This window comes from Ranitomeya variabilis, chromosome 1 (assembly GCF_051348905.1).
Source record: "Ranitomeya variabilis isolate aRanVar5 chromosome 1, aRanVar5.hap1, whole genome shotgun sequence".
Taxonomy (NCBI): Eukaryota; Metazoa; Chordata; class Amphibia; order Anura; family Dendrobatidae; genus Ranitomeya; species Ranitomeya variabilis.
The window spans coordinates 314,594,878-314,616,851 of record NC_135232.1 but is presented as its reverse complement, the minus strand read 5'-3'; the positions used below and the strand labels follow the sequence as shown (position 1 = coordinate 314,616,851).

The following is a 21,974-nucleotide window of genomic DNA, read 5'->3' as shown; positions in this document are numbered from 1 at the left end:
GAAGGGTGGTTTCTGTAGGTAGAAAAAAAAAACCAAAGTGGCCAGTTTTGCCTCACGACAAACAGGTGTAGCCATTCTGTACATGTGAAAACATCCTAACCATATTCTCACATGCGGCTATATAATTAATGCCTTTTCAAAAATAAAAGAATTGAAAAGTGTGTGTATTTTGAGGCGTGCAGTGTTATCTCCAAGCAACAGACTGACAGACTGGCCTTTTTCCATCATGAAGCATTAGGAGGGAAAGTTTCATACACCCCCCCCCCCCCCCCCCAAGGTGCTAAAACTGCCCATAGGACCTTTTAGACCCTTATTGGGCAATACACTAACCCCTTAGTGATCCAATTTGGTACCTACGACCAATTTTTACCATTCCACTGTCACTTTATGAGGTTATAACTCTGGAACGCTTCAACGTATCCCACGGATTCTGAATTTGTTTTTTCGTGGCATATAGTACTTCATGCTAGTAGTAAAATTTCTTCAATATATCTTGCGAAAAATGTTGACAAATTTTGCAGTTTTCAAACTTAATTTTTGTACCCTCAAATCAGAGAGTGGTGTCACAAAATAGTTAATAAATAACATTTCCCACATGTCAACTTTACATCAGCACAATTTTGGAAACAATTTTTTTTTTTTTTTTTTTTTTTTGTATAAAGGGTTGGAAGTTGACCAGCAATTTCTCATTTTCCTTACAAAATTCACAAAACCATTTTTTTTTTCTTTGAAGTGAGTTTGGGGGGGGGTCAATATAACAGAAAACACCCAAAAGTGACACCATTCTAAAAACTGCACCCATCAAGGTACACAAAACCACATTCAAGAAGTTTATTAACCCTTCAGTTGCTTCACAAGAGTTAAAGCAATGTGGAAGGAAAAAAAAATGAACATTTTACTTTTTTCACAAAAAATTTACTTTTTTATTTTATTTTGACAAGGGTATCAGGAGAAAATGGACCACAACATTTGTTGTGCAATTTCTCCCGGGTACGCCGATACCCCATATTGTGGGTGAAAGCCACTGTTTGGGCGCATGGCAGGGCTCAGAAGGGATGGAGGAAGCACAGCTTGAATTTTTGAACGCAAAACTGGCTGGAATCAAATGTGGGCCATGTAGCCTTTGTAGACCCCCTGATGTACCTAAACAGAGGAACCCTCTCAATTCTAACTACAACCCCAGCACAACACACGCCCAACCCTAATGGAAATAAATATATTTTGTTATATTATTTTGCCTAACTAAGGGGGTGATAAAGGGGGGTTTTATTAACTATTTTTTTTATTTTGATATTTGTGATAGACCCTATCACAGTGATCAAAATGAACCAATATGAAAAATTTCCTATTGTTGCCGGCCAGCGGATCTCGGAAGGTGCACTGCGCATGCTCCCGCCATTTTCTTCCCATAAGAATACGCCGGCAACCTGGGGGACATCGGAGGTACCAAAGGGGGGGGGGGGAAATCGGGGGGACCCCATTTCTCTCTCCTTTGATGGGCGATCACATCAGAGGGGAGATAGATTAAATGGGAAATCTGTTTTTTTTTCTTTTTTTTGCGGTTGTCGTTATAACATTAATAACGGCGATCGCAACACTGGGGTCAGTAAAAACCGACCTGAATCATGGTCTCTGGGGTTTCGGCTACCCTCACAGGGGGATTTCCCCATGACCCGAAGCGTCGGAGTGGCAGCCAGAAGTGATGTAAGTTCCGGTGCATACAACAGCACACATGCACCACACGCGATCATCAGAACTAATTACACATGTGGTGGGGTTTATTTAAAGGGAGGGTGCCGTGATTTTAGTTTTTGTATTAATAATTATTGATTATACAATCAATTATTTTTAATACAAAAGTAAATGTACCTCTTTCATACTTTTTTATTTATTCACTTTTACTTTCACCACTGGAGGCCGCCATTTTCATTAGTGTGGGTGTAAGTGTCTGGGCACGACACTTGCACACCTCACTTACGGCAGCCATGTACATAGGAGCCAACGGTCGGGCTCCGACTCCATCTCCTGCCTCTCAGCTGTGACTTGGCCACGCCCACTGAGCTGCCACGTCACAGCTGTGAGAGGAGATCGCAGCCATTTTGTTTATTTCCCTCTGCCATCGCACACACAGCTCAGTGCGTGCGATGGCAGAAACTGCTGCTGGGAGAAGCTGCTGCCGAGGGTCCAGGGTAAGTATCTGCAGCGAGGAGCTGTGATTGCAGCCTGTACTTAGTATTACATTACAGGCTGCAATCACTACCGACCTGTTCAGAGCAGAGCAGGGAGATCGTCACACTGCTCTGCCCTGAACATGACTCAGCACTTCCTGGTAGAGGATGGAAGGTAAGTACAGCGTTTTTATTTTCTTATGTATCTACCACTGCTACCAGCCCCTATATACCACCTACCACTTGTACCAGCCCCTATATACCACCTACCACTGCTACCAGCCCCTATATACCACCTAGCACTGCCTGCCTGCCTCTGTATACCCCTGCCTGCCTCTGTATACCCCTGCCTGCCTCTGTATACCCCTGCCTGCCTCTGTATACCCCTGCCTGCCTCTGTATACCCCTGCCTGCCTGCCTCTGTATACCCCTGCCTGCCTCTGTATACCCCTGCCTGCCTGCCTCTGTATACCCCTGCCTGCCTGCCTCTGTATACCCCTGCCTGCCTGCCTCTGTATACCCCTGCCTGCCTGCCTCTGTATACCCCTGCCTGCCTGCCTCTGTATACCCCTGCCTGCCTGCCTCTGTATACCCCTGCCTGCCTGCCTCTGTATACCCCTGCCTGCCTGCCTCTGTATACCCCTGCCTGCCTGCCTCTGTATACCCCTGCCTGCCTCTGTATACCCCTGTCTGCCTCTGTATACCACTGCATGCCTGCCTCTGTATACCACTGCCTGCCTGACTCTGTATACCCCTGCCTGCCTCTGTATACCACTGCCTGCCTGACTCTGTATACCCCTGCCTGCCTCTGTATACCACTGTCTGCCTCTGTATACCACTGCCTGCCTGCCTCTGTATACCCCTGCCTGCCTCTGTATACCACTGCCTGCCTGCCTGCCTCTGTATACCCCTGCCTGCCTCTGTATACCCCTGCCTGCCTGCCTCTGTATACCCCTGCCTGCCTCTGTATACCACTGCCTGCCTCTGTATACCACTGCCTGCCTCTGTATACCACTGCCTGCCTCTGTATACCACTGCCTGCATGCCTCTGTATACCCCTGCCTGCCTCTGTATACCCCTGCCTGCCTCTGTATACCCCTGCCTGCCTCTGTATACCACTGCCTGCCTCTGTATACCACTGCCTGCCTCTGTATACCACTGCCTGCCTGCCTGCCTCTGTATACCCCTGCCTGCCTCTGTATACCCCTGCCTGCCTCTGTATACCACTGCCTGCCTCTGTATACCACTGCCTGCCTCTGTATACCACTGCTACCTGCCTCTATATACACCTACCACTGCTACCTCTGTCCTGTGTAGCTAATCTAGTCCTGGGTAGCTAATCCTGTCCCGTGTACTGTGTCCTCAGCAGTCAGTATCACACAGGACAGGATTAGATACACGGCTCAGCAGTCGGTATCACACAGGACAGGATTAGATACACGGCTCAGCAGCAAGTATCTAATCCTCTCCTATGCACTCCTCTCCCCCCTGCGTGTGTCTTTCCCCATTGTGGTTTATTATTTTTGTTGTGGGAGATGGGGGAGTCGAGGATTACGCGTTCGGTATGGTTTAAAAAAGATTAATAGAGGACTTTATTCTGGCCGAGTCTTTATTTACAATACAACTATAGGATTAGTAATGGATGGGTGCCTTATAGACGCCTCTCCATTACTAAGCCGTGGGCTTGATGTCACCGGACAATATGAAGGTGACTAACCCCACAAATATGAACCCCACTTGCTACCGCTACAGGGCAAGTGGAAATTGCCAGGCAAAGCGCCAGAAAAGTCGCATGTAAAAGGCGGCTGAGAGCTGATGTTTTTAGCCTGGGGGGGGGGGGGGGGGGGGGGGGACAGTATCCATGGCCCCTTCCTAGGCTATTAATGTAAGCCCGCAGCTGTCTGCATAATATTTGATGGTTATTAATTATAGGGGGCCCCACTTCTTTTTTTGGGGGGTGTCCCCCATTTTAATAGCCAGTAAAGGCTATAAGTATACAGTTGGGAGCGTGTGAGTGTGAGCACACCCTCCCACCCATAGACCAGTACACTGCTCTCCTGAAATACTGTGCTCCTGTCACCCTGCTCCTTCCACCATACGTCTCTCACCTCCCTAGAGCAGCACAATACCATATGGATCACGTATAATGCCGCTATATATATATTTATCACATATTACTCCCATAAAGACCACACATTATGCCGGGATATTATAATATATATATAATATCACACATTATGCCGCCAAGTATTGTGTGATCTATGTGACGGTATTATATGTGATCTATATGGCAATATTATGTTTGATCATTGTTGTGGAATGATGTAAAAACTAAATGACGGTGGTATATGAGAACTATATTGTGGGATTATGTGTGATCTATGTGGCAGTACTTGGTGAGAATTATATGACGATATTATGTGTGATCTATATGGTGGTATTATGTGAGAACTGTATGACAGTATTGTGTGATCTATTTGATAGTATTGTGTGTGATGTATATGGCGGTATTATGTGTGATCTATATGGCGGTATTATGTGAGATCTATATGGCGGTATTATGTGTTATCTGTATGGCAGTATTCTATTCAGAAAGTGGACCCATTCTATGGTGGTTCTGGTTGAGCACCTGCACGTGGGTCTGGGGTAATTGAGGGGGCATCATGACCTCCAGTTAGGTGCAGTCAGGGCTGGTGAGGCAGCTGAAGAGAGGGGTCTCATTTTTATCGTTACTATATGGCTACATTTCCTTCCCAGCGTCACCCCGTACTTCGCCTAACGTCTCACTTTCACACATTGCCAGGACAGGATGGAGAAGACAGGATCTGAGGAGGGGAATGGGGTCTTTGCATGCAATGTCTGGATCAGAACAGGTCATCAATCTGCAGAAATGTTTCCTGGATTTCTGTGGAGCAGACGGTCCATCCATGTGTATAAAAGACAGCGCTCTATGTAAATCCCTGGCTGCTCTGCGCACTGAACATGGTGCCCCCATAGACCAGCACACTGCTCTCCTGAAATACTCTGTGCTGCTGTCACCCTGCTCCCTCCATCACATATCTCCCAGAATCCTTGCTGCCTGCCATCCTCGGTGACTGTCTACTTGTCAGTATAAGGCTGCGGTCACACGTTCAGTATTTGGTCAGTATTTTACATCAGTATCTGTAAGCCAAAACCAGGAGTGGGTGATAAATGCAGAAGTGGTGCATATGTTTCTATTATACTTTTCATTCTAATTGTTCCACTCCTGGTTTTGGCTTACACATACTGAGGTAAAATACTGACCAAATACTAATAGTGTGACGGCAGCCTTACTTTGCAGTCACCAACAAAATGGCTGCTCACTGGGTTCCTGAATATCATCCTCTTATCCCTTAGCAAACACATAGAAGGGGAGGAGAAATCACACAGGTCAGCAGACTCCGCCCATAATTACTGCAGTGCAGTAATGTGAGCTAGTTGTACACTAGGTTTTTCTGAAATTTCAGCAGCTGCTCCCCCTAGTGTTTAAAAGTGGAAATTCCAAAACTTTTCAAATTATTTTTCATATTTTACTAAATTATAAACAAATGAAAATATTTTTTAAGAAAATTTAAACATTAATTCTTTACATTTTTACAATAGCTGTAAAAAAATTTTTTTTGATGGCACCTTCCCTTTAAGGTCTAGCCTGGACACACAATAGACTACAGCCCCCTGAAGAAGCCAACACGAAACGAGAATTCGGGTTAATAGCAGTGTATCACATGCAGGGTAACAATGTTCAAGAGTGCATTTGTATGTCTGTAGCAATGCTAGCTTTCAATTTTGGCTACCTGATCCTTAAACCACTGGGACCATAGATGGATCATCCATATAGCCTTTGTGTTACTGAATTTTGTCATTTAGATGTATATATGCACATGCACTTTATTTACATATGTGAACTACACACTTCCCATGCCCTAATACTATACGGTATATGTGATACATGTGTTTCTTATCTCACTCCCTGCTCTATTTTGCCTTTGCCTTGATACATGTTCATTTATAATATTAAATTTATAATTATATGTCTTGTTATATGCGCTCCATGTTTTTCGGTAGTTATTAGTTACAGTTATAGGCATATGGCAATTGGGGCCATTCATCTCAGTAACAGTAGTCCAAGCTCAAAAATTGTATAAACGCATATTTCCTACATATGTAAAACATATGAAGAGTTTCATAAACTGAATATAGACTATACACTGAGAAAACCGTATTTACCTCATCAGGCTCATTGAAAATACAAAAAGGACCCTCATACTCTGGTTTCGGGGTGAACTCAAAGTCTTCAATGTCTTCAGAGACAATCTCCCGGTTTGTGATTAGATAACCCTAAAATAAAGTAAAGTGTTAATGTATACATATACACAAAGAAATAGGGGCCTAAATAATAAAGTATTCAAGTCTCATAGTGATGGCATATTGCTAGGATATGCCATCACTTTAAGATTGGTGGGGTTCCAAACTTTGCTCGCCCAGTGATCGTAAAGATGAATGGAAAGCCTTGCTGATTTTTCCTGCTCATTCACTTGGAAGGAGCCAAAGCTTCAGCTCCCCAGCACAGTGAGGCCTACTAGATTACTGGCATACACTCCAATGAGTACACAACAGAAATAGAACGTTTAACTCTAGAGGCCAGGAATCAGAATCCAGCAGAGTGTTAGACTAACCTGTCCATCAATCATGTAGGAGATCATCATAATCTGGTCAGTTTCAGCATCGGGAAACTTCAGTGGCAGCTTTGTGGTTTCTATGTCAAAAGCTAAAACCACTGGATCCTAAAAAAGACATAAAAAAGGTTAATACATGATATAGTCAGAGAATATACAAGAACAATATTAATAAGCATTAAAGCATTACCGGCCTTTCCACAAGGTCATCACGTCTTATGATTTCTGGGGGTGCAGTGCTTCCTCGATATCTAATATTATACCAGTGAGCCTGATGACAGAGAAGTTGTTAGATGATGTTCTTAGGAGAACATGTCCAAGATGGAAATTATGGTTAGTAGTTGTAGTAGTGTAGAAAAACTCATCATATAAGTGACAATCTGCATATCCAGGTGGACAACACAATTCGCATTGTAAGTGCAGTGTACGGGCTAAAAATGATAATTGCTTCTGAATGGAAATGACTGCTTCATTTATGGAGACTGATACAACAGGTCACTACAGTATGCACAAGGCTAAAGGCTGCTAACTACAGGCTTCCATTGACTAAAAAGCCTGCAAAAGAATAAACCAAATATGGTTGAGTTGACGATAAAGCTGGTAGGAATCAGTTCACGTTTTTCTTTGAAAAATTGGATTAGAAATAGATTGGTGATAATGTTACACGTACCACATGTATTTTAAGATCAATAGAAAGCCGCACATGGTAGGGAACATCATATTCTCGCATATCAATTATGTTCTCCATCTGATCAGATATCTTCTTAGACGGACCTTCCTCTTCAGGAGCCAAGCTATTACCAGTCAAAGCACTGCAAAAATGCATCACCGTAGGTGAAATATACAGTAAGGAGACCAAATCTACATAGAATATCTGCATCATAAAACATTCCCACATAAATTGGGCATCTGTATCAGAGCTTCCTCAGACAAAACCAGTGACCTAAGCTGTATTAAATTAACCCCCATGTTATAATCTTACTGTGTTGCACCTATTTAATCACCGCCTGAGATTCAATATGAATGCCCCTTACAGCAGGGCTGTGGAGTCGGCGTAGGAGCCCATTTTGGTGGAGTCGGAGTCATGGAAAATGAGGAGTCCGAGTTGGAGGTTTGACTTACCGACTCCACAGCCCTGCCTTATAGGCCTTGTGCATACCCCCAAAAGTCCCAGCACTACAAGACAAATACAAAAGGGATCAGATTAATTCATATTAAAAGGGATCATCCAGCCAGAAAACGTAAGTCAAACTTCAACTACAACTTGCTCACATACGGTCTTTATCAAATGCCTTCAACATCACAAAAATATTAGGATGGCAAGGTACATGTCAATGTAAACAATGGAGGTGCACTTTTCTCCTCAAAATATCAAAATTCCCAGTGAACAGAATAATAAAGTTCTCTCCGGTGTCACAGCCACAGCAAAAATAGCATTGCTGGAATTCGAGACCAGTGTTGACAGCTGGACATTTAATAATGACAGTAGGGTCTACTGGATAACATTTCATTAGTACTACGAGAATTTAAAGAGAAAAAAAAGTTATATAGTAATTTTCAGACACAAAAACCTAAATCGACTGACATGCTAGATTGAGTGTAGGTATACGGTGCGCCAATACCTGGAAAGCATAGCAGTGTACGTATCGCTGGCGTGGTCGCGCTCCTTGTTCTTTCGCACGGCTGGAGAAATCTCTTTCCTAACTTTTATAAGATCGTCCACAGAGTGAAAACATAACTTGATATAACTTCTTTTCAGTCCTACAAGATGATTCGGCTGCAAAAATTAAAATGGAATGCAAAATGTAAACTCTAACAACCATTTAGTAATTATTTATTGGTAACTTTTTAGCAGATAAGGTTGCAAATATTGACTTGTTCAACCCCTACCCCCCACCACCACTTCAGCACCCTCCACTAAAGTGGTCTACGTCAGCAGGAGAAAATCACATCTCGTTCTGAGATGATGGTGGAGGTCGAGGACTTTCTGTAGCACGTCGGTGACTGGTATGGGAGGTCACCATTGACGTTCCATTCATCAGCTACTATGATGCAGCATTCGTATTAACACAAATCTCAGTATGTAAAGCCTTTTTTGGCTTAGTATGCAGTGTGCACTTACATACAGTAACCCATCTTAATAAACAGTGTTAAGTAATGGGAAAAGGATTGAACAGTCAGATGTTGTTAGGCCTTCTTACACAGGCAAATAAATTACATTGTTAAATTTCAGTGAATAATATATGTAGTTAAATCGGAGCTTGCTAATAACTGGAGGGGTGAGGGATTTTGTGTTTTTCCCACGGGGATGTGCTGCCGACAATTGCAGGAGAGGTAAAGTGCTGCCAAGCAATAATGATTTTCTCTTATGCAGCCTGAAGTTATTTGCTTGTTTGTTAGTGGATCGCTGGACATGTTTACGTGGGGACAAGATCTAGAACAACCATTCCAGCTCATCATCATCCAGTAGAAGAACTTTTAGAAACAAATGAGAGGCTTCCTTCACAGATAAGTTTGCCATGGTGTTGGTTGATCACAATTGTGCCCTAGTCAAGCAGAGCTGAAAAGCAGCCTCCTGAGGGAAATGAAGGCCATCTAAAGATCACCCATAGTATAGTATTAAAATGTGTTGTCCGATGCCAAATCATTTCCACATGAAAGGAGAGCAAAGAAGAGGACATTAAAGGGGGTGTGCCCACGAACATAGTACATTTTAATGAACAAGTCTTGGAATAATAATCATTTCCACAATTGGAAGTATTAAATAAATGTTCCTGTGCTGAGATAATCTTTTAACTGTGCCCGTGTACTGTGTAATGGCCGTGTCTGACCGTGCAGGGACATGGTCTGATCATACCCCAGCTCCTGAGCAGGTTTAGGAAAAGGGTATACAGACATTAGAGCAGGGGATCACAGCTAATTCTTTCTGTGAGGTAAAACATTTCCCTGTCTGTTTTTTAACCCCTTCATGACCCAGCCTATTTTGGCCTTAATGACCTTGCCGTTTTTTGCAATTCTGACCAGTGTCCCTTTATGAGGTAATAACTCAGGAACGCTTCAACGGATCCTAGCGATTCTGAGATTGTTTTTTCGTGACATATTGGGCTTCATGTTAGTGGTAAATTTAGGTCGATAATTTTTGAGTTTATTTGTGAAAAAAACGGAAATGTGGCAAAAAATTTGAAAATTTCGCAATTTTCACATTTTGAATTTTTATTCTGTTAAACCAGAGAGTTGTGAGACACAAAATAGTTAATAAATAACGTTTCCCACATGTCTACTTTACATCAGCACAATTTTGGAAACAATTTTTTTTTTTGCTAGGAAGTTATAAGGGTTAAAATTTGACCAGTGATTTCTCATTTTTACAACAAAATTTACAAAACCATTTTTTTTAGGGACCACCTCACATTTGAAGTCATTTTGAGGGTTCTATATGGCTGAAAATACCCAAAAGTGACACCATTCTAAAAACTGCACCCCTCAAGGTGCTCAAAACCACATTCAAGAAGTTTATTAACCCTTCAGGTGTTTCACAGCAGCAGAAGCAACATGGAAGTAAAAAATGAACATTTAACTTTTTAGTCACAAAAATGATCTTTTAGCAACAATTTTTTTATTTTCCCAAGGGTAAAAGGAGAAACTGGACCAGGGACGTTGTTGTCCAATTTGTCCTGAGTACGCTGATACCTCATATGTGGGGGTAAACCACTGTTTGGGCGCACGGCAGGGCTCGGAAGGGAAGGAGCGCCATTTGACTTTTTTAATGAAAAATTGGCTCCAATCTTTAGCGGACACCATGTCGCGTTTGGAGAGCCCCCGTGTGCCTAAACATTGGAGCTCCCCCACAAGTGACCACATTTTGGAAACTAGACCCCCCAAGGAACTTATCTAGAAGCATAGTGAGCACTTTAAACCCCCAGGTGCTTCACAAATTGATCCGTAAAAATGAAAAAGTACTTTTTTTTCACAAAAAAATTATTTTAGCCTCAATTTTTTCATTTTCACATGGGCAACAGGATAAAATGGATCCTAAATTTTGTTGGGCAATTTCTCCTGAGTACACCAATACCTCACATGTGGGGGTAAACCACTGTTTGGGCACATGGTAAGGCTCGGAAGGGAAGGAGCGCCATTTGACTTTTTGAATGGAAAATTATCTCCATCGTTAGCGGACACCATGTCGCGTTTGGAAAGCTCCTGTGTGCCTAAACATTGGAGCTCCTCCACAAGTGACCCCATTTTGGAAACTAGACCCCCCCAAGGAACTCATCCAGAGGCATAGTGAGCACTTTAAACCCCCAGGTGCTTCACAAATTGATCCGCAAAAATGAAAAAGTACTTTTTTTTCACACAAAATTTCTTTTAGCCTCAATTCTTTCATTTTCACATGGGCAACAGGATAAAATGGATCCTAAAATTTGTTGGGCAATTTCTCCTGAGTATGCCGATACCTCATATGTGGGGGTAAACCACTGTTTGGGTGCACGGCAAGGCTCGGAAGGGGAGGCGTGCCATTTGACTTTTTGAATGGAAAATTAGCTCCAATCGTTAGCGGACACCATGTCGCGTTTGGAGAGCCCCTGTGTGCCTAAACATTGGAGCTCCCCTACAAGTGACCCCATTTTGGAAACTAGACCCCCCAAGAAACTTATCTAGATGCATAGTGAGCACTTATAACCCCCAGGTGCTTCACAGAAGTTTATAACGCAGAGCCGTGAAAATAAAAAAATAATTTTTCTTTCCTCAAAAATGATTTTTAGCCCAGAATTTTTTATTTTCCCAAGGGTAATAGGAGAAATTGGACCCCAAATGTTTTTGTCCAGTTTGTTCTGAGTACGATGATACCCCATATGTGGGGGTAAACCACTGTTTGGGCGCACGGCAGGGCTCGGAAGGGAAGGCACGCCATTTGGCTTTTTGAATGGAAAATTAGCTCCAATCATTAGCGGACACCATGTCGCGTTTGGAGAGCCCCTGTGTGCCTAAACATTGGAGCTCCCGCACAAGTGACCCCATTTTGGAAACTAGACCTCCCAAGGAACTAATCTAGATGTGTGGTGAGCACTTTGAACCCCCAAGTGCTTCACAGAAGTTTATAACGCAGAGCCATGAAAATAAAAAATAATTTTTCTTTTCTCAAAAATGATTTTTTAGCCCACAATTTTTTATTTTCCCAAGGGTAACAGGAGAAATTGGACCCCAAAAGTTGTTGTCCAGTTTCTCCTGAGTACGCTGATACCCCATATGTGGGGGTAAACCACTGTTTTGGCACACATCGGGGTTCGGAAGGGAAGTAGTGACGTTTTGAAATGCAGACTTTGATGGAATGCTCTGCGGGCGTCAGGTTGCGTTTGCAGAGCCCCTGATGTGCCTAAACAGTAGGAACTCCCCACAATTGACTCCATTTTGGAAACTAGACCCCCAAGGGAACTTATCTAGATGTGTAGTGAGCACTTTGAACCCCCAAGTGCTTCACAGAAGTTTATAACGCAGAGCCGTGAAAATAAAAAATGTGTTTCCTTTCCTCAAAAATATTTTTTTAGCCCAGAATTTTTTTATTTTTGCAAGAGTAACAGGAGAAATTGGACCCCAAAAGTTGTTGTCCAGTTTCTCCTGAGTACGCTGATACCCCATATGTGGGGGTAAACCACTGTTTTGGCACACGTCGGGGTTCGGAAGGGAAGTAGTGACGTTTTGAAATGCAGACTTTGATGGAATGCTCTGCGGGCGTCAGGTTGCGTTTGCAGAGCCCCTGATATGCCTAAACAGTAGAAACCCCCCACAAGTGACCCCATTTTGGAAACTAGACCCCCCAAGGAACTTATCTAGATGTGTGGTGAGCACGTTCAACCCCCAAGTGCTTCACAGAAGTTTACAACGCAGAGCCGTGAAAATAAAAAATCATTTTTCTTTCCTCAAAAAAGATGTTTTAGCAAGCAATTTTTTATTTTCACAAGGGTAACAGGAGAATTTGGACCCCAATATTTGTTGCCCAGTTTGTTGTGAGTACGCTGATACCCCATATGTGGGGGTAAACCACTGTTTTGGCACACGTCGGGGTTCGGAAGGGAAGTAGTGACGTTTTGAAATGCAGACTTTGATGGAATGCTCTGCGGGCGTCAGGTTGCGTTTGCAGAGCCCCTGATATGCCTAAACAGTAGAAACCCCCCACAAGTGACCCCATTTTGGAAACTAGACCCCCCAAGGAACTTATCTAGATGTGTGGTGAGCACGTTCAACCCCCAAGTGCTTCACAGAAGTTTACAACGCAGAGCCGTGAAAATAAAAAATCATTTTTCTTTCCTCAAAAAAGATGTTTTAGCAAGCAATTTTTTATTTTCACAAGGGTAACAGGAGAATTTGGACCCCAATATTTGTTGCCCAGTTTGTTGTGAGTACGCTGATACCCCATATGTGGGGGTAAACCACTGTTTGGGCACACGTCAGGGCTCGGAAGGGAAGTAGTGACATTTGAAATGCAGACTTTGATGGAATGGTCTGCGGGCGTCACATTGCATTTGCAGAGCCCCTGATGTACCTAAACAGTAGAAACACCCCACAAGTGACCCCATTTTGGAAACTAGACCCCCGAAGGAACTTATCTAGATGTGTGGTGAGCACTTTCAACCCCCAAGTGCTTCACAGAAGTTTATAACGCAGAGCCGTGAAAATAAAAAATAATTGTTCTTTCCTCAAAAATTATGTTTTAGCAAGTAATTTTTTATTTTTGCAAGGGTAACAGGAGAAATTAGACCCCAGCAGTTGTTGCCCAGTTTGTCCTGAGTACGCTGGTACCCCAAATGTGGGGGTAAACCACTGTTTGGGCGCACGTCGGGGCTTGGAAGGGCGGGAGCACCATTTGACTTTTTGAACGCAAGATTGGCTGGAATCAATGGTGGCGCCATGTTGCGTTTGGAGACCCCTGATGTGCCTAAACAGTGGAAACCCCTCAATTCTAACTTCAACACTAACCCCAACACACCCCTAATCCTAATCCCAACTGTAGCCATAACCCTAATCACAACCTTAACCCCAACACACCCCTAACCACAACCCTAACCGCAACACACCCGTAACCCTAATTCCAACCCTAATCCTAACCCTAATCCCAACCGTAACCCTAATCCCAACCCTAACCACAACTGTAACCCCAACACACCCCTAACCCTATCCGTAACCCTAACCACAAGCCTAATCTTAACCCTATTTCAAACCCTAGCCCTAATTCCAACCCTAACTCTAATTCCAACCCTAACCCTAAGGCTATGTGCCCACGTTGCGGATTCGTGTGAGATTTTTCCTCATGATTTTTGAAAAATCTGCAGGTAAAAGGCACTGCGTTTTACCTGCGGATTTACAGCAGATTTCCAGTGTTTTTTTGTGCAGATTTCACCTGCGGATTCCTATTGAGGAACAGGTGTAAAACGCTGCGGAATCCGCACAAAGAATTGACATGCTGCGGAAAATACAACGCAGCGTTTCTGCACGGAATTTTCCGCACCATGGGCACAGCGGATTTGGTTTTCCTTAGGTGTACATGGTACTGTAAACCTGATGGAAAACTGCTTCGAATTCGCAGCGGCCAATCCGCTGCGGATCCGCTGCCAATCCGCTGCGGATCCGCGGCCAATCCGCTGCGGATCCGCTGCGGATCCGCGGCCGATCCGCTGCGGATCCGCTGCCAATCCGCTGCGGATCCGCTGCCAATCCGCTGCGGATCCGCGGCCAATCCGCTGCGGATCCGCTGCGGATCCGCGGCCGATCCGCTGCGGATCCGCTGCCAATCCGCTGCGGATCCGCTGCCAATCCGCTGCGGATCCGCTGCCAATCCGCTGCCGATCCGCTGCCGATCCGCTGCCGATCCGCTGCCGATCCGCTGCCGATCCGCTGCCGATCCGCGGCCGATCCGCTGCCGATCCGCGGCCGATCCGCTGCCGATCCGCGGCCGATCCGCGGCCGATCCGCGGCCGATCCGCTCTGTGTGCACATGCCATAACCCTACCCCTAACCCTAACCCTACCCGTAACCCTAACCCTACCCCTAGTTCTAACCCTAGTTCTAACCCTAACCCTAGTGGAAAAAGAAAAAAAAATATTTTCTTTATTTTATTATTGTCCCTACCTATGGGGGTGATAAAGGGGGGGGTTTATTTATTATTTTTTTATTTTGATCGCTGTGATAGAACCTACCACAGCGATCAAAATGTACCTCTAATGAATCTGCCGGCCGGCGGGCGCACTGAGCATGCGCCCGCCATTTTGGAAGATGGCGGCGCCCATGATGGAGGCGGACGGGGACCGGGAGCCTCGGTAAGTATAAGGGGGGGGAGATCGGGGCACGGGGGGGGCGTCGGAGCACGGGGGGGTGACATAGGAGCAGGGGGGGAGCGGGCAGGAGGACGGGGGAGCGGACAGCAGGACGGGGGAGCCGGCAGGCGGACGGAGGGGACCGGAGGACTAACGGAGGACTGGGGGGGCGATCGGTGGGGTGGGGGGGGTCACATTAGTGTTTCCAGCCATGGCCGATGATATTGCAGCATCGGCCATGGCTGGATTGTAATATTTCACCAGTTTTTTAGGTGAAATATTACAAATCGCTCTGATTGGCTGTTGAAAGTGAAACTGCCAATCAGAGCGATCGTAGCCACGGGGGGGTGAAGCCACCCCCCCTGGGCTGAAGTACCACTCCCCCTCTCCCTGCAGATCGGGTAAAATAGGAGTTAACCCCTTCACCCGATCTGCAGGGACGCGATCATTCCATGACGCCACATAGGCGTCATGGGTCGGATTGGCACGGGTTTTCATGACGCCTATGTGGCGTCATGGGTCGGGAAGGGGTTAAGCAATGTTTTACCTCAAAGAAAGAATCAGCTGTGCCCCGTGCTGTAATGTCTGTGTACTCTTTTGCTTCCTCCCCTTCCCAGGAGCTGTGGCATGATCAGACCATGTTCCTGCACGATCAGACACGGCCATTACACAGTACACAGCAGGGACACATTTATAAGATTATCTCAGCACAGGAGGATTTTTTTTTTTTAAACACATTCAATTGTGTTAATTATTATTAATACAAGATGAATTGATTAAACTAAACTTTAAAGTTAACTTTGATCGTGGGAAAACCCTTTAAGACCCCACATGCCTATACGGTCACCAGATATACACCAGTCCTATTCTGATGAACACTACATGTGCACAACAGCTGGCAATCATGCACTCATCTCAGCAGGGGTGTCCGGTTGTATCATCAACATCTCTAATGTAGAAGCGAGTGCCAGCAGATTACCAACTTTAGGCCACGTTCAGTATTTTACATCAGTATCTGTAAGCCAAAACTAGGAGTGGGTGATAAATGCAGAAGTGGTGCATATGTTTCTATTATACTTTCCTCTGATTGTTCCTCTCCTGGCTTTGGCTTACACATATGGATGTAAAATACTGACCAAATACTGAAAGTGTGAACGTGGCATTAAAGAGTCTGTGCACTAAATAACTGTTGAAACCAAGCGCACCCTTGGTGCAGTCTAGCAGTTCAGTCGTTTCAGGTAAGCTTGCATCAGTTCTGTATTTGCCTATATCTCCTCATCCTCTGTCATCTCCTATTTCCGTAATGGGAAATCTGGAGTCACTGATTATATAGATTTGACCAATAAACTAAGAGTAAAAGATCAATCAAGGAAGAGGGAGGGGAAAGAAAACAAAAAAACCCAGATGTGTTAACATATTACAGCATTTGTTATTTTCACATGCACTATATTTATGAAAAGAAAATTAGAAAGAAGGTTGTGTTAATTTAATAGAACCCATTTAAAGAGGGTGTCCACTACCTAAGGTCTATTCAAATCAATAGAAGGTGGAGGTGTAGTACCCGGTGGCGGCAGCGGCGTTTGCAGAGTGAGTACTTCTGTCTGGCTGCCACTGACACAGATAACAGCTGATGAGTAGGGGTACAGGGTGTCGGACCCCGACCAGACATTGAAGACCTATCCTAAGGATAAGTCATCAATGCTAAGTAGTAGACCACCTCTTTAACAATAGTACATGCTAAAATAGATCAAATTTGAAAAATCTCTGCTGTTACTTATCTCAATTAATAAAAAAACGAAATGGTCATATTTTATCCCAAATTTAACCATCTGTCATATATAGCATCACACTTAATTCACATATTCCCTAAGTAAACATGGAATAAACAGTGCCCAAGAAACCGTGCCAATGTCCGGATAAAACTAACAACACTAAGGGTAAGTTCACACAGGACATTTTTGATGCTTTTTTTCTGCAGCAAAACCTGATCATCTTGGCAGGAAAGAAGCTTCGTCAAAAACGCGGGTTTAGGTGCGTTTTTTGTTGCGTATTTGGTGTTTTTTTGGCATGTTGTTTTTCCCCTCTTTGTCCAGCCTAATGTCCTTGGATTTTCTACAGCAAAAATGCAGCAAATAATGATACCTGCGTTTTTTTTCAACACCCATTCAAGTCAATGGGTGAAAAAACGCAGCAAAAATGCTGAAAGTAGTGACATGCTCTATGTCCAAAAAATGCAGCAAAGCACAAAATACTGATCAAACAAAAAAACCAATGTGTATGCATGAGATTTCTGAACTTTCATAGAATTTGCTGGTATTGTAAAAAGCAGCTGAAAATTAGCATAAAAAAAACACAGCAAAAACGCCCTGTGTGAACTTACCCTAAGTGTTCTCATACTTACCAAATCCAGGTCTTCTTTAGGTAGAGTATCCAATTTTGCTATCTTTCCTTGGAACTTCTTGGAAAGAAAAGAGGAAACCTCTCTCTCACATCCCTGATAAAATAAGAAATTAAAGTCAGACGCACAACATGGCAAGAAAACAGTAACAGAGGGGAAACGAGAGTTACCTTTTTTGTGGCCACATAAAAATACGGCTTATACGGTAGTGCAACCTGCAAGAAAGCGAGATGGTTGGAGATGTTGGACACATCAATAGGGGAAGGGTTTACACATTGATAACATGTATTTACTTTATGCATGCACCAAACTCGCGTCACGAATAAACAGATCCTTAGACAAAGCAGAACGGCAGGTCTTATGGTAATGTGAACGTAAGGCAGATGTGATGTCGCTGATATATTCATGTGCAAGTTCACTTCATTTGTAATGCAAGTACAAAGAAGGATGATTTAAAAGACAAACAAACAAACAAAAAAAAAAAAAAAAAAAAAAAAAAACACTACAAGCGAGCTACACTCTGAAAAACAATACCTATCAGAATGAGATTGTCTGCTGATGTTACCATTTCGGAAAAGGTCAAGGTGCTTCCTTTTATGTAACGAGACTTTGATGTTTACCTTGAACCTGCTCCCATCTTCCTGAATGAAGTAATAATCTACAGCACTGACGAGGCGTTTGTCCTCATCAAGAACTTCAGTCTTTAAAAAAAAAAAAAGCATCAAGACGGAATATTGAATATCATATGGTATAAGTCATTTAAAGACATTTCATCAGAGCAAACAGTCAATCCCTCATCAGAGTCCACTATGTATTGAATGATGGGTATTCAGATTAAAAAAACCGTCAGCCACTGCTACAGATCGTATGTTCTGGATCTCAGAACGTGGTCCCCAAGTACGGGTTTCTCTTTGACGCCGCAGCTTCTCTACATGAAGTGGGGCTATAATAGGCCACACTTACCGGGTGCATGTTCAGCAGCCATCCTGTTTTCTCCCCAGGCTCCTTTATCCTTTCAAATCCATATTGAGCATCAATCTTATCGGTCCACTGGCTACGCTCCAGTCTCTTAGCGGCCGAACCTGATGAAGAATCATCTCTACAAAGAAAAATACATAAAGCATTTCAATGAGCGAGTAGTGTGACATGCCAAATAAACTTCTTCCCACATAATGCACCCAAACATAGGTTTCACGGTAGAGTTACTAAACTTACAGTACAAACATTGTAGGCGGTAAAAAGGTTTTCTAAAATAGAAGTGTTAATAGTTTATTTTTAGCAATTAGCTTGATGCAAAGTGATTGAACAAAAGAGAAATTAAATCAAATACTTAATGTCACCTCCCTTCAAAAAGAATCAGTTCTTGTAGGTACACTTGCAGAACGACAGGGATCTTGCAGGATTATAGTCAGGTAAATCAGTAACCAATTATACCAAAAAGGTGATAATGAACATTATTTTCATATTTAAGATGAAACAGTCAAAGGAAACAAACAGCTGTCTAGGAGACTTAAAACTGGATACCGAACAGTCAAACTGCTAAAAAGGTGAAGATTTCGAAAACAGTCATATCACAGTTCTTACATCATGTGAAACATGTGATTAAATGGCAACGCTACATTGATGATGTTGTATTTCTCTGGACAGGCACCCTGGAGGACTGTCAAGGCTTTATTGGGATTCTTAATGATAACCCATGGAACATCCGACTGACTTCGCAATATTCGCAGACGGAGATTGAGTTTTTGGACTTGAAACTTCGTATAAGTGCGAATAGGATTGTGACATCGCTGTATAGGAAACCCACGGCTTCAAATAGCCTACTACACTTTACTAGTTTCCACCCCTACCACCTGAAGAAAGGAATCCCAAAAGGCCAATTCTACAGGGTGAGGAGAAACTGTAGCCAGCAGGAGGACTTTCTGGAACACTCTCGGGAACTCACTTCGCGGTTCCGAGAAAGGGGCTACCCTCATAAGGTAATATCATGTGCCTTTGGGGCGGCCAGAGATAGTAATAGGGAGGGCCTTCTACAGCCCAGAACTAGAGCCCCTGAAAAACCACTTGGCATCATTACAGCCTATAACAACCAGTGGCATGATGTGAGACAGATTTTGTCCAAATATTGGGGTATCTTACGAAGTGAATCAAGACTTCATCCCCATATTGCTATCCAACCAAGCTTGATAGCGAGAAGGGCGAAGAACTTAAAAGATCGCCTTAGTCATAGTCATTTTCAGCGCCCCACTAGGAGATTAAATAGGGGAGTCATACTGAATGGGACTTTCCCTTGTGGGAAATGTAATATCTGCCCATTCACCCTGGGTGATGTATCTGTTTTGTCTTCTTTATCCCTACAGATTTCCACCAAGGCCTACTTTAATTGCAAATCTCGTAATCTAATATATGCCTTGATTTCTCCCTGCCACAAAATCTACGTCGGTCAAACCACGCAAGAACTAAGAAAACGCATCCAACAACACTTTTCAAACATTACTACGGCTGTAAAAGATAAAGCAAAGGGCAAGACCATCTCATCTGTGGCTTCACATTATTTGGCGGTGCATAACTCCCAGTGGAAAGACACTAAGATTATGGGACTGGAGGGAGTTCAACCCAACATTAGAGGTGGTGACATCACCTCGGAGCTTCTGAGACGGGAGTCCAGATGGATCTTCGAACTGAACTGTTTAACCCCCTGTGGTCTAAACGAAGATCTGTTATTTACTGGGTTCTATAAATAATGTCTTTCGGTATTGTCTATTTGGGCTCTATTGCATGTTTTATAACCATTGTTGCAAATACTCGTCTGGGGGGTTTCATTTAGAAGTGCCTTGGTACTGTTGTCACCTTCTCCTGTATGGACAGCATATCCCCCCTTCTTCACCCTTAGATTGGATTTCAGCCGTAGTTTCATTATGTCCAGGAACCGTTTATTGGGTGATTGCTTTACTGCAATATCTGATAAATTGTTATGGGTTAACCTCTTCAGCCTAGTCTTTATCTCTATGCAATTATGATGTTTACATATACTGGCACAAGTTAGTGCACTCTGATATGCGTCACTAAACATAAGAGTACTGAGTATCGGTGTTCCAATCTTTCAGATTGGTGTATTTTTCAAATCCGCTTGGCGTAGGCCACTCTATAGAATTGCTTGCCCTGGACAACTCGGGGCTCTATAAACTATATCATTCGCATTACTATATAGAAAAATTTTGGTGTATTTTTCTTTATTTTATGTTGATAAAGCTGTAGCTTTTTCTATCGTATTCGGATATCGTGTGTTATTCTGGTTATTTCATTATGTGGCCTTCCTTACTAGGCCACGTGATGTGTCTACACCAATTGGGTTCCAGCCTTAGTGTATATTGAATACCACACTTTAGAGTTGGTCTATGCATATCTTATTAGCTACGTGCTCACGGAGCTTTTTCAGTTTGAACATTAAAGTGTCCCTATTGCTGGACTCCTAAAACTATGTATCGGGGATTTTTCACCGCAGATATGGTTTGTGTTCTTCAATAACTAGTTGCGAGATTTTGCAGCCTGCTGAACTCTAGAAAAAGAGCCATGAAACATGGACAGTGGTTTTTTGCCCTTTAGATCGCGTATGTGATGGTGTCCATACATATCTTTTGGTCTATAAATGCCATAGGTTCGGTGGACTATTAAGCGCTACCATATGGTACTATCAGTATGGACACATATGCAGAGGTATAATGCTAATTTTGGATAATCGAGTATGCACTGCGCATGTGTTCTCTCTATTACACTGTTTGAAAAGAATTTTGGTCGTCAATATAGCGCACAAGCTTTCTTTACAAAATATCTGGCGTTTCTGGCCAAGTCACTTTATTCTGTCATAGCCTGTGATATTTGATTATTTGCAACATAGGACCACCATGCGTGCTCTATTTCTCTTAGATAGATTATTAATTTATCATCATCATCTGAGTTGTGCAGTATGTATGCTATTATGAAATAGGACTCTGTAATCTTAGTATCCATGGGCGAAGTCTCCGCAGTGTAGGAGACTTTTGAGCATGCGCCATAGGAACCCCTTGGTGCTCATTGCGCACGCGCTTACCACACAACATGTGGTTGTCTCAGTAACGGCGCGTCATCACAGTGACGCCCATGAGATGCCGGAGCATGCGCTCCTGACCGAAGGAGCGAGCTGTAATGGCCGCCGCCAGTGCCTCCATGCGGTGCGACGTACCAGCAACACAGCTGATTCAGGTACACTGATATTGTTCGTTATTTAAGTAGCAGATCTGGCGTTCACACAATAGCCCTGACGAAGCCACCGCTTCAGTGGCGACACGCGTTGGGCTGTTGTGTAGCCCGCACTTGGACTCTGCCTAGCGGCCTATCATATTGAAAAATTTTAGGTCACCTT

The 21,974-nt window shown here is 43.5% G+C and overlaps 1 protein-coding gene across 1 annotated transcript in view; it reads right to left on the bottom strand.

Annotated features, from left to right (window-relative positions):
- POLE (DNA polymerase epsilon, catalytic subunit) overlaps positions 1-21,974 on the bottom strand; it is a 127,384-nt gene that overhangs the window by 80,914 nt on the left and 24,496 nt on the right. The window contains exons 2-10 of the mRNA XM_077297213.1: positions 18,536-18,671; positions 18,193-18,273; positions 17,743-17,787; positions 17,576-17,668; positions 8,488-8,642; positions 7,536-7,677; positions 7,056-7,136; positions 6,866-6,973; positions 6,417-6,527 (exon numbers count right to left, since the gene is read on the bottom strand). Coding sequence (XP_077153328.1) covers positions 6,417-6,527; positions 6,866-6,973; positions 7,056-7,136; positions 7,536-7,677; positions 8,488-8,642; positions 17,576-17,668; positions 17,743-17,787; positions 18,193-18,273; positions 18,536-18,671 — 952 coding nt within the window. The remainder of the gene's footprint in view (positions 1-6,416; positions 6,528-6,865; positions 6,974-7,055; positions 7,137-7,535; positions 7,678-8,487; positions 8,643-17,575; positions 17,669-17,742; positions 17,788-18,192; positions 18,274-18,535; positions 18,672-21,974) is intronic.